Source organism: Filicampus tigris, chromosome 4 (assembly GCF_054856515.1).
Source record: "Filicampus tigris isolate MCC_2025a chromosome 4, RoL_Ftig_1.0, whole genome shotgun sequence".
NCBI lineage: Eukaryota > Metazoa > Chordata > Actinopteri > Syngnathiformes > Syngnathidae > Filicampus > Filicampus tigris.
In genome coordinates, this window is record NC_141220.1 from 3,856,395 (window position 1) to 3,870,000 (window position 13,606).

General features: G+C 39.8%; 2 protein-coding genes across 4 annotated transcripts in view; one reads left to right on the forward strand and one right to left on the reverse strand.

Annotated features, from left to right (window-relative positions):
- Positions 1–490: 490 nt before the first annotated feature.
- Positions 491–11,139, reverse strand: LOC147148190 (uncharacterized). The gene is made up of 3 exons (XM_086029577.1): positions 10,840–11,139; positions 9,540–10,162; positions 491–3,613 (listed from the first exon to the last, which is right to left on the reverse strand). Exons 2-3 carry the CDS (start codon positions 10,068–10,070, stop codon positions 3,026–3,028), a joined length of 1,119 nt encoding a protein of 372 aa, XP_085885703.1. The 5' UTR covers positions 10,071–10,162; positions 10,840–11,139; the 3' UTR covers positions 491–3,025.
- A 2,358-nt stretch (positions 11,140–13,497) lies between these two features.
- Positions 13,498–13,606, forward strand: part of chka (choline kinase alpha) — a 28,102-nt gene continuing 27,993 nt past the window's right edge. For all 3 annotated transcript variants that reach the window (XM_086028100.1, XM_086028099.1, XM_086028101.1), the window contains exon 1: positions 13,498–13,606. This exon is cut by the window's right edge and continues 391 nt beyond it. The gene's annotated coding sequence lies outside the window, so the exon portion shown is untranslated.

Sequence of the window (13,606 nt, forward strand, 5' to 3'; positions counted from 1 at the left end):
TTATCCATGCTTTTATCTCTAGTACATCGGACTATTCTAACAGTCTTGTTACTGGATGCCTTCAAAAGAGCACCAAGTAACTGCAGCTCATTTGGAACGCTGCAGCTCATTTGGAACGCTGCAGCTCATTTGGAATGCTGCAGCTCGGGTTCTTACCATAACAAAGAGAATAGAGCATTACTGCAGTCCTAACGGTTTTACAATGTCTCCCAATCAGCTGTAGAATACATTTTAAAATTCTACTACTGGTCTATAAATCACTTTGCCTCGCCTTGTCTTTCTTGAAACCAACCTTTTGAAATTGAAAGCTACTTCTTAGGTTCTGATGAATGTAAAGGGCTGCCAGTTTGATACACACGTGTGAAGTAAAGAATTTGCTCAAGTTATTTTAAGTTATTAATAATGATTCATACAGTTGGGATGACACTGATTATGTTAATGATTTCTCACAATTATCATCAATGATATAACAAGGTATGAAACAGATAAATACCAACATGTAGCACTTTATTTCTGGGAATCTCTGCAAGTGTTTACATTTTCAAATGACCACTTCTACAACATTATTAGTAATTCACAAAATATCCCATTACTGTTGAGCTATTTTTACAACAGTGACCTGGTGCCTGCGGGGACCATGTTGTTTAAAGATAAACCCACAAACATCACTTAACTCATTCACTGCCAGACATTTTCAGAAACTGTTTTACCATTTGAAAAAAATAGAAAAACAAAAATATAAGTTCTTGGGATTGAATGGCTGGACTGTGAAAAGACAAGTAAATTCGTCAATGGCAGTGAATGACTTAATGAACTTGAAACTGACAAAATTAATCGAAACATTAAAAAAAAAAAAAAAAAAAAAAAAGAATAAAACAAACCAATACCAAAAATGTAGCTTCGCTTTTGAATTGCGGTCCACAACACTTTTTTTTTTTAAATATCACTGGACAATGTGATGGTACCCTTGATATTTTGTTGCACAATGTTTTGGTCTTAACCATTATGAAGTGTTTTAATGTGTGTGGTCTTCTAGACACCCTCTGTTCGATTCAGCTAAAGATAAACAGCATAACCGAAAAGTGCACACAGCAGCTTGGATAAAATACACAAGGTGGGAGGGAAATTGACCAGGAATAATTTCGGGACTCCAGATAATTGCTGGAAAGCACCAACCCGAAGGAGCACAAAAACACATTCCCAACTTCAGGAAATGAAACACTGAAAACAATATAGGATAATGTACGAGGGAACTTGGAAAGGAGAGCCTAAACCAGGGATGGGAAACTGTCGGCGGCAGTGGTGGTTGTTTTTTTTTGTTTGCTTCAAAGCCTTATTTGAAGAGTGGATCGTTAATAATTTTGCATTTGAGGATTAAAATCTATCATGATACTCTACTGATACTTTAATATGACAATTTGCTACATTGGTCCAATTAAAATAGCCGTTAAAAGTTTCATTCTCAGGTTGAACAAAGCAAGTAGAGAGCTGGCATGGGTTCAAGGGAATGAGTATTTATTACTCACACGCTCAAGTACATCCATTATCTATACCGCTTATCCTCACAAGGGTCGCGGGGAGTGCTGGAGCCTATCCCAGCTGTCTTCGGGCAGGAGGCGGGGGACACCCTGAATTGGTTGCCAGCCAATCGCAGGGCACACAAAGACTTACCATGCATGTTTTTGGAATGTGGGAGGAAACCGGAGTACCCGGAGAAAACCCACGCAGGCACGGGGAGAACATGCAAACTCCACACAGGGAGGCCGGTGCCGGGATCGAACCCACGACCTCTGAACTGTGAGGCGGACGTGCTAACCAGTCGGCCACCGTGCCGCCCCGCTCAAGTACAGTCAGACCCATTTATATTTTCTAAAATGTAGAATAGACCTGTCCTTATGACATCAGTCTTAATTTTGGGGCATCCAACTCAACACAGTTCACACCATTGTTTGGTAAATTGTACATGTACTCATTAAGTCTTCGCAAAGCAGGTTTGGAATGACTTGGCTTAATCCGTGCTGCGCTGCATACACAAAAGCAGCCTATATGAATGCAACACGTATGAAAGTAACTTCAAAACAGTTCTTTAAGCGGGATGTAAGAAAGCAATCAAAGTAGTCATTTGCACCAAAGAACACTTTAAATACACCATCCAGTGAAATGGTCACAATGCACTAGTTTAGGGAACAAATGTTACTCTATAAGTGTGCAAAAAGGTCTCCAGTAAGTGTTCATAGGCAAAAGGTTGACAATAAGGGCCTCTACTGAACAGCGTGTGTAATTGCAAAAGCACTGCTTGTGTTTCACAGCTGGAGGAGCAAAACAGACAGTAGGGATCAAATAAAAACCCTGTTAAGGATAAAATACCTTTTTCACAAACTTCACATTCACAGTCCATAAAATAAATTTAACTGAGAATTTGCAACCACGCCATTGCTCACTCACTGCAGTTCAGCAACATTACAAATCTATGACAGCAATGAAAATTCAGAAGAAACACATAATTGTATTGACAACTTCCAAAATCTTATGTCAATAATTGGTCCAGCACTGGCTTGAACCCAGCCTAAGCTGTGCTGCATTCCTGATAGGCTTGGGTCAGAATTACAAGAACTTAATACAGCTCTCTTAAGGTCTATTTAGCAGCCAGTTGCAACTTGAAGGTTTTATAGGAGCCATTATTGAATGTACAGAGCGTTTTAAATACATTTTTCTTTTATTGCATTTATCTTAATACAATCTTCAAAATTAATAAAAAACGCACAACTGCTCTTTTGCATGTTGCATTAATTTTTGATACTGCTATGAGTTCATTCATTTTCCTATATTACCTTTTTTAACAATTCATGTATGTATGGTCCAAAATCAACATTGACATTTTTGAAAACAGAATTTGTGACTATTATCATGGAAACATCTTACATGTCATATTCGGGTTTTGATCAGGTTATTGACTGGTTGTAAACATAGTCAATAATTAATCAAAAGTAAAATAAAATAAAACTACATTCACAGAGTTGGTTGGTTACCAAAGCCAGCTGTCTAGATGCTGGACACAATAACAAGAGCCATCCAGGATGGCCGATAGTTCCCCGTAGCTCTTCTCTCTCCAAGTAGGAAGGAGTCTCTCATTGTTAAGGGCCTGGAGTCTCGGCGTTCCTTCCCGAAGGACATGGTACAAGCAGGGCCATCGACTCTGGATCCTCAGCCTGGTGCGCCTGTCCAATGTGATGCCGCGAACGATCTTCTTGGCTCTAAGCTCACGCAGAGCGGGCAGCTTTAGGCAAGAGAAGACCAGCCCTCTGCTTGGTGACACATCCAAGAACTCCAAAGAAAGCGACTCCAGAGTGTAGGAAATACCCAGATTCCTCAGCGGCACCAGGATGTGTAAGGTGAGAGATTTTAGGTTCGGAAGGGATGTTGTTAGGGTCTGCAGTGTGGATGGAGTCAATCCTTTGAAGACCCAGAAGTACTTCAGCTCAAGGACTTTGAGCTGCTGGAACTGGGTGAGCAGAGACACTGACAAATCTGACCAGTCAAAGTGTAACCTCATCTTGGTGATACGAGGACAGCTCTGGGTGAGTTTGGTCAACAGCTCCTGGAAATTGGTCACCTGTCAAAATAAATGAAATTGGTTCAAACAAGATGCCAATATAAACCGAGGGGGAAAAAAATGGACAGTGTTGTTACATTAGGGGAAGATACATACAGGGTACAGTAGATCTAAAAAGCTCACACAACCATGATCAAATGCCAGGTTTTTGTGATGAGAAGAAAAAGAGAATTCTAAACTTTTTCCTACTCTAATATGCCCTGGAAAACTAAATTGAAAAACTACCGGTAACTGAAATATTTAAAGGGAAAAAAATCAATAAATACTGGTATAATAACTATGCACACCCTCAAATCAGGGGCGGAGCCACGGGTGGGCCTGGGTGTGCAGAGGCCCACCCACATTGACAGATTGCCCACCCAATGAGATTCATGAAAAAAACATGTACTTTGAAATTTTTAGTAAATTATTATTCAATTATTTTTGAATTTGTGTTTTGTTGTGTTTTTGATTTTATTGAACATTAAGAATGGCATAATTGTGGTTGTCTAAGGAAGTTCTGAAATTCATATTACCGTATTGGCCCGAATATAAGACGGTCATGATTATTAGACGACCCCCTCTTTTTCGAGACTCAAGTTTGAAAAAAGTTTTTTTGAACATCAAATTAATTTTCATACATAAAATAATGACAGTACATCTGAAACAAATGATTATAACAATATACTTGAGAGAAAAAGCATGTTATTTTGCCTCATTCAAATCTTAAAATCTGAACATTTAAATATGTAAACTAAAGTGCAATCACATTTGTAAATTAATGGCTTCTGGTTTTTGAAATGTAAATAAACCAATCTATGGTGATCAAACAACAAAATTGCAATAACTGCATTAAGCATCAAAGTGAAGTCTAACTGTAACTGTAGTCTTGAAACAAATCTGAATAAGGAAAAACGTTGCAATAAAATAATGCAAACTGCAAAAAACACTGTCTTATATTCGGGCCAATACAGCATTTAGTTTGTCATTTTATTTTAATATACGATGTGTCGGGATAGGAGGATTGTGCTCAGTGAGAGAAATATTCAGGCCCACCCTGATTTTACCAGGCCCACCCATTAGCCACATTCTGACTCCGCCCCTGCCTCAAACTAACACTATGCTGCAGCACATATGAAGATACTTGCTGCATGTGCCAAACAGTCAGAACTTGCCAGAAATTCCTTCTGCAGCTCCTTCAATATTGTTGTTGGCCTCTTGGCAACATCCCTGACCTGTTTTCATCTTGTCTTTTCATCAATTTCGTATGGATGTACTGTTGTGCCATATGTATTTTCTCCACTTGATGATGACTTTCTTCACTGCATTGCATTGTACTGTACATTTAGTGCTTCCCTGGAATATCTTTTGCACACTTCTCCTTAATGTCACCCTTTGCATCTGAACTTTATTCAGCATAAAAGAGGCATTTTAAATCTGGCAGTTGTGTGCTGACTTTTGAAATTTATTTAGGGTTCAGTGGAACTTTTAATGGTGGCATCCCATTTAACATGAGTTGAAATGTGAACACCACATCTAAAGCAATAAAAGGGTGTGCATCTCACTTGTTTATTTTTACTTTGCCTGTCCAACAACTCATTTTCCCCTAATCGATTTAAACACATTTTAGATAACATAAATCGTGAAAAAGGGTTTTCTCCGGACACTCCGGTTTCTTACCACATTCCAAAAACATGCATGGTAGGTTGATTGGACACTTTAAATTGTCCTTATGTGTGGTTGTTTGTCTACATGTGCCCAGCGATTGGCTGGCAACCAGTTCAGGGTGTCCCCCGCCTACTGCTTGAAGTCAGCTGGGATAGGCTCCAGCGTGCCCGCAATACTTGTGGGGATAAGCGGTTTGGATAATGGATGGATGGAGGTACAGTTTCATTTCGTAGAAATTTCAGATTTCTTCTATTTATATGAAACTATGACTTTTTGTTGGAAGTATTTAATGAAAAAAAAATGGCTCTGTGTGTGAAAACAGAGAAATGCTGTCAGCAAGCCAAAAAGTGGCAGCAGTAGCTCATCTGTATGGGCTTCGCCTGTGGAACTCGAGTCATGGCTTGGGTCCCACTGCGTGCAATAGACATTGCAACTTGTTGTTGAAGAGATGCAAGTCTGCATTCCGACTAACGTGGAAGGGCCTGCGAGCAAGGCACCAAATCCCCCCCGAATATCCCAATATTAAAATTGCCACAATATCGTCGTCATCATGTCACAATATTAATAGCAGAAAATCTGTTTAAAAGATCAAGTTGTTTTCTATTTGTGCAGTTCCAGCACCCTCTGGTGGTTAGTTTATTAGTGCAGTGCCTCAAGATGAGTTGTTGGTCATGTAGGTCATTTATATACACTGAGGTTAATGTTAACTGTACAATTTGAACTAATGTATTTGTGTAATTAGGACCACAGCTAATTAGCATTGTGTAGAGACATTTACATGCAACTGCTAATGTTCATTTAATTTGTATTTGTATTTTTTTTTGTAATTAATTCACTGCCAGACATTTTCAGACCCTCTTATACCCTTAACATTTGAAAAAAAATTGAAAAAAATATAAATAAATTAGTGGGATTGCATTGCTGGACTGTGAAAAGACAAGAAAATTCATCAATGGCAGTGAAGGAGTTAAAGTGAAAGTCAACCCAAACGTATTTCAAGAATATATTCTTTGCAGGCCCACGGATTAATATTGTATTTGTATAATTTGATTTAAGCAGCAAAATCCACTCGTTTGTAGCCATCTCAGAGGGCGGCCATTTTGTCACTTCTGTTGACTGAAATTGACATCACAGATGCTCAGGGCTCAGGAAACAGGTGAGCTATGATTGGTCGTTGTCTGAGCCCTGAGCAGTTGTGATGTCGTTTTCAGTCGACAGAAGTGACAAAATGGCACCCCCCCAGATATGGCTAAAAACGCGTGGATTAACTCTTGTTCCACAAATGCAATATTTATCAGAAAGCCTTGTTTCAAAAAGTGGGCCTCTATAGAACATTTTATTGAAAAAATATGTTTGGGTTGACTTCCCCTTTAAACACTCACAACAATTTAACACAAAAAACATAAAACATTTTTTACACACTATTTATATTTTTATTCTACAGTCTTAAGGCACCAAAATGTTTGCTGTTTATTACAAGGAGTCCTCATTTTAAGAACGAGTTCCGTTCCTACACTGGCGATGAAACCTGAATGTTGGCGTATGTCGGATATCACCGTTAAAGTCGAAATTTACATCAACATGCTTGGTATAAATAAACGAAAATACATTAAAATAAAAAGCATAAGGTGCTATACTTAGCATTACTGCTGAGAAGTGGATGGAGAAGGAGAGGCGAAAAAGGCAAAGATACTGCCGGCGCGCAAACAGACACAATCGAGACACTCTGCGCATGCTCACTGGTCACCGCAAGGAATGCTGGTCTTTGTAGTACGAGGAGGTGCTTGTATGCGGAAGTGCGTTGTTTGGCGCGAAACCCATCGCAAATACATAAGCAGAGGTAAACAAGCTCAGAGACGCAGCACAAAAGCACACTTTTGGAGCGAGGAGGAAACCTGCTTCATTCATGTGGTGAGTGACATGAATATCAAGTGTTTTATTGACAGTTGAATGTAACAAGCGGAAATGACGTCCGTTTGAGTCATGACGCCATGTGTGTAAGGCGACACACGGCGTGTACTACACAGTGGGTTATTCAAATGCCGTAGCAACTCTGTCCGCTCAATCATGTAAACGGGATATTAAGAATGTTTCAGAAATCGGAATTTTGACTTTAACCCTAATATTGACTGCATGTAAACATAGTCACTATGGTGTTGCGGACAAAATGAAGGAGGAGGTATGGACGTCGTAAAGTCGAAACGTCGTCAGTCGCATACGTCGTGATACAAGAACTGCCTGTATTTAAGCCTTTGGGTACTATAACATCTGACTGAGTATTTAATGTATGTCATGCAAACTACTAGGCTGAAGGATGGAAGCCTAGTGGTTTGATTAGGTACTATGACATAGCCTAAGTGACTAGACCAGGGGTGCCCACACTTTTTCAGCCTGAGAGCTACTAATGACATGACCGAGTCAAAATGATCTACCACCTACTAAAAATGCAAAACACATTATTTATAAATACATTGAGAATTATTTGTGTATGTACCGTATATGCTGGTGTACCTAGCATGACTGCATCAACCTATATAGCACAATACAACAACAAAAATGTTTTGTAATTACCTTACTCTGATGACTTGCACTGAATGGAATCAGCCAGGGACGCATAGTCCGGACAGTACCTACTGATAGCCAGCCTCAAGCAGATTTGCAGCAACAATAATCCGCCCATTCGCTCCATTCGGCGCGTATGAAACAAGTCAACTTTTTTGCACACTATGCTAATGCTGGAGCGAATGGGCGGATTTCCGATGCTTCACTCCGCGTCCTACCGCTTCAAATGCATCATTTGCGCCACCCCACATGCAATGGCGCCCGCACGCAATGGTGCCCGTCCGCGCGAACTACATTGACTCCAATTGAAACGCACCGCCAGAAACGCTCCCAACGCAGTTGGTGTGAACGTAGCAATACAGTAGTGAGGACGGATGATAACCTGGTGATCTACCCACGATGGCTCACGATCGACGTAATGGGCACCCCTGGACTAGATGATTGTAATTAAGTAAAATAGAAAAGTGATTTCACCACATCATTCTTCTTGATATATGTCAACTTTTATAGAATGATAGAAAGCCCACATTGTTTTGTTGTTTATTTGTAGTTGATAACGTTGAATGCTTTGGTGGGTTTTTTTTTTCTGTTTGACTTTGAAATGTCCAACTCTGTTTGAATTAGGGGTGTACTGCCCGCACCGATATCAATCCGCTACCAGCGGGAAAGATACATGCTTTTATTCATTTTTTAGTGTGAAATGTTAGCAGAGACTTGATCAAGTGATACCGCTACTATTCACACAAAGAACAGTAACAGTTGGTATGAGAAAATATGGCCCATTTATTCCAAACATTTGGGTTCGATAAATTCAACCTCAAATATGAGAATGTACTGCACTTGAATAAAATAAATACAGAATAAAGGACCCTGCTAAACCTATTCAAGACAATTCATGTTTACTTCAGTACAATAATATTTTATTTTTTTTACATTCAATATATGATAGAGTGGGAACGGAGTCTAAAATGGATTGCTTGTACTGTATTCAGGGGTGGGTATTCTGTCAGCCTGTCACTGATAGACGTCCATTTTGCTGACATTTATTTCATTTTATTTTATTTTTTATTTTTGGACTGATGGACTTCTGATGCACTGACTGACGAGCTGATGAATACAATTTGGGCTGCACAATATTGGAAAATCATGCGATATGGATGTTGACTATAGCGATATCAACATTATTGCGGTGTTTAACATGTACGTAAAGAAATGTAATTTTTATCATACAATGAAAGAAGGACATTTTTCATGCGGTTAAATGAGCAAGCTCAGTATGTTCTTGGCTAACTAATTGTAATTCCCCTAGATAATGTCCAACTATTGGGTGGCGACGCACATCTACGTAAGTTTGCATCTGACTGGTCGAATTCAGATAAACCCTTACAATTCCATCCGAAAATGATTGCGTGTCTGCGATATGCATATTGCATAGGCCATTATCGTGATACCGTTCTCGATGCACACCTATAATTTTGCAACACAAACAAAATCATAACACCATTTCACCTGCATAACTGGCAATTTCTCGAAACAAAATGTGTGAACCGGTAGTTTAAAGTTTCCAAAAATGTATTTTGTAATGTTATCTTTCAGCTCATGACCATCAAATATCAATGTTGCAAATATCAAAGCAACCCTCGACTGTCTGTGAGTGGCTGACCACCTGTCTGTTTAATGTGGAGTCAAGAAATACAATCCAGATAAATATTGTTACCTGGTCCATCTTTGTAATGCCGTCCTGGTGGGAACTGGAGCTGGAGTGCGCTCTGAGATCCAAAGGTTCAAGATGCGTAAACGTCCAGTTGAGGTCAAGCTGACTGAGATCCCTGCAGTGGACATTATCCAACAGGTGGCTTAGAAGGTCACCCCACTTATTAGAGCGATCCCCCAAATCAAAGCTGGCCTTCAGTGTGAGAAGACTGGCTCGGCGTGAGATGAGATGGTGCGTGTAGAGGTGAACCCAGGATTTCCATCTCTCAAACTCACGATTGGAAACGAGCAGCCCCTCTTGCCCCAGGTGGAAGACGCCTCGACGGGAATAGTCAGCAACCCGCCACAGCTTCCATGAACGAACAAGGCAACTCCAGCTCAAGCAGACCAGAGCACAGCTACATTTATCCACCTCATTCAGGAAAGACAACACATGGAGCTGACACTCCACTGGCAGGAAGTTAAAAGGGAAGTAGTCGTCCACTGCTTTGCGTCTGTTGCCTACAGGAACCAAGGGTCTTTTACGTGGAGACATGTTGATTGGACAGAACAGTGGCCAAAGGTGGGTGTCAGAATCTCCACCGGGACGTCTTGTGGTCTAGCTTTGCCATAAATTTGTCTCTTCAGCTTAAAGATAAGTGAGCAAAGACAAAGTAAAGTCAGATAAGAATTTAATGTGTTTGGCTGCTGGGGGAAAAAAACAATTCTTTTGAAAGGCCTACCTACCTACGTTGCAACAATGGGGTTAAATGTCTTTATCACATGAATAACCTATAAAGCTTATAAAAGCTGGTCTACACATATTTGAGGCCAAATCAATTTTGAACGGACATGACCATACATAAGAGGATAACTCGAATGTTTTTGTGGTTTTCTGTGCTATGCTTCAGCGATGCAGCATGCTGTATTGCACATAAACACATCTGTCATCTGTGCAATTTCTACTGGATGGTGAACATGGTTTCTTTTCATAAAGGTACGACAAATACAAGTTAAACCACTCAAAGGCACGCAATGACGCGCATGTGGTCCCTCTTCGGATTCAGAAATCCTTTATTTATCCACACAGGTAATGTGGTACACAGATCAACTCATATACGTGTGTATGTTTTCACCAATGTTTCCCACCTTAAAACGATTGCTAATTTTACCAATATATTATTCATCGGTGTAAATACTCAGTCAGTATAACTTCAGTTGATAACTTTACGGTTATTAATTTAAGTCAACATGGAGTTTCTGCAGCAGTTATTTTCATAACAATTATGTTTCTAAGTGGTTATATTGTAGACAAACTAATTTACCTTTTGGTCGAACAGGCTGGGCACCCTCGATCCTCCAGTTTGAGAAGCTAACCTGCTAGTGGCTAACGCAAAAAGGAAACAAAGGTGTTTGCGATCGAAGCTATTGATTTCCACGTTCTATCCTAAGTTGAATAGATAAGATTCAAGCGTTTTGGTAGAAAACGTATGACAGTAAAAAGCGGTATTTTGCGAATTCCGCTTATGGCAACTTGTGCCAAACAGCTGACTTGTGTTGTTTTTGTGTGCTGAGGGCTGAGCTGTCTGTGACGTCATCAATAGCCGCCGTGTTGTACTATGTAAAGTGAAGGCCTAGAGGGCGCGCGCCGCTCATTATTGCAAGCTTCGGCGGCGTTGTTAAAGCATTAGATGGTTAACTCCGTCCATAGTGATTTCATTTTCTTTAATGTAAAACTATATAATATAAAATTTGTAAATAAGGATCATTTGTAGTAACCAGTACAAATACAAGAATAACTAGAACAGTTAGTTAAGATGGGGCGGGAAAAAGAAAAAAAAAAGGAAACAAAAACAACAACAACAAAAAAACAACAACGTCCAAGTGATTACGTCACTGATTTCCAACAAAATAAATACACTTTTCAAATTTTTAATGCAATTTATCCATCCAGTGAAATGCTAAGGAAAAGGTTTAATATAGAACAAAACGCTTATACTTTTTTGTGAAAAGGCCTGTTAAATGAGCTGTCATTTGTATAGCGCTTTTCTACCTTTGGTACTCAAAGCACTTCACACTGTACCTCATCTACCTACTGGTGACGCAGAATCAGTAGCAACTAGGGGTTAAGTATCTTGCTCAAGGATACTTTGACAAGGTCAAAATGGCCGGGGATCAAACCCACAACCTTAAGGTTAGGAAACGACCATTCTACCACTGAGCCATGCCGCCCCCAATTGACATTGAAACTACAGAACATCTGTTCTACTACTGCATCTACACAAAGACTGGGATGACCTTTGGGACTGGCTATCGTCAAGAATCCAGCTACAAAACAGTTTGGAATGGGACATTATTTTTGGTTTTCTTTCTGAAGACTATGGATGTAAAAATGTGATGAATAATATATTGCTGGCGAAATATTTTATTCACACGTGTAAATGGAGCAAGATAAATCCCATATTCACAGCCTTTAAGAGACAGATGCAAGATAACAAATATCCCTGAAACGCATGACATGTAAGAATGCTGTATCCATGATATCTGACGCATATGCGTGTGTGTGTATGTGTGTATGTGTGTGTGTGTGTGTGTGTGTGTGTGTGGGTGGGTGGGTGTGGGTGTGTGTGTGTGTGTGTGTGTGTGGGTGTGTGTGTGTGTGTGTGTGTGTGTGTGTGTGTGTGTGTGAGACTGTAACATGCAAGATTTTTCTATTTACTTGTTACTAGTGCCTTATTAACCGCACTTTTATTGGATCCGCATATGTTAACTGCCAAGATGTTTGTACACTTGTTTCTCATTAATAAAAAAAACATCGCTGATTTCCGTTCACGTGACAGAAGCCATAAGGGAAATGACAACTTTCGTAAGATTCATTACAGCCGGGGTTGACAGGTATGTGATTTTTTTTTTTTAATTTGCCAAGCAAAATAAATGCATCGGAAACAATTGTGATTAGGATGGATGCAAGAAATACGATTCTTTACCAGTATTTAACGCATTAAGCTGCTGCGCTTCCACGTGCGTAAAATCTCGCACATTTGCCACAAATTTGGCGTTATGATAAATAAATGAATAAATAAATAAATAACAACACACTCTAGCATTGATTTACCTCCATACAAAACCAGCACAAGAAAATTAAATGAGTTATTTTCAAGTGACTCGTGGGAATAGGTTGTACTGGAAGTAGCACTTCATCGTAAATTTACCTGTCAACCAAAACATGTTGGAAAACCGAATAAAAAAAATAAAAAAAACTTATTTTAAAGGAGAAACATACTAAACTTCCAGAAGGGGTGGCCATGCAGGCATGCACACTAAAAATATAGAAGAAATGTACAAAACATATTGCGTTCTACACCAGCACAGGGTTAATTAACCCTGCCAAATAAGATTTCTGGCCATTGTGAGTACAATAAAATATTTACAAACTGGGCTATTGCAATATAGACTTACTCAATCCCTGATAATTGCCCTGAGTTACAGATACAGTTTTCAGTCATGTTTGACAAGACTAACACCATACTTAATACTCAACTACTCTACTAATCTATCCACATTCTTGGCAGATAAGAATAGATTCAATCACGCGTTAGTTTATTTATTCGTTTATGTGATTTGATTGAGCAAACAGCTCGATAAAATCGATGACATTTTCATTTTTAGTCAGCTAACCTGAACATTTATTTTTATACTATCCTTTAATGTACCGTGTAGTATTTGCGTGTGTTGGTGTGTGGGGGGGGGGGGTACTTTAACGATCTTGAACGTTGTCATGTCGACGGGATTGTTGCACGTGTTACGTGACTCATGTTTAATGTGGACAACGGAAGTCCGGTTTGTTCTGGTCTAGCCTACGGTGAGCAACCCGCTGGGCTGTGTCTGCGCGGTGCTTGGCCAACCAACCAGGAGAGGCAATTGGTGTACGTGAGTCATGTGACCACAGACTCCCCGCCCTAGCATTTTGGCTGTAAATCCAACCCCCCACCTCAACATCTCACTCATTCCCTAGCAGTATTTCTCCGCGTGCGGCAGTTGTCTCGTTTACAAAGCTTGAACGTCACATTGCTATTTGTCGCAATTTGACAA

What these genes read in the sequence shown, in the direction of transcription:
- LOC147148190 (XM_086029577.1), bottom strand. Translation starts at nt 10,070, where the DNA reads ATGTCTCCACGTAAAAGACCCTTGGTTCCTGTAGGCAACAGACGCAAA. An exon ending in GCATTACAAAGATGGACCAG is followed by an intron (nt 3,614 to 9,539) that starts GTAACAATATTT and finishes TTATTTTGACAG; the next exon opens with GTGACCAATTTCCAGGAGCT.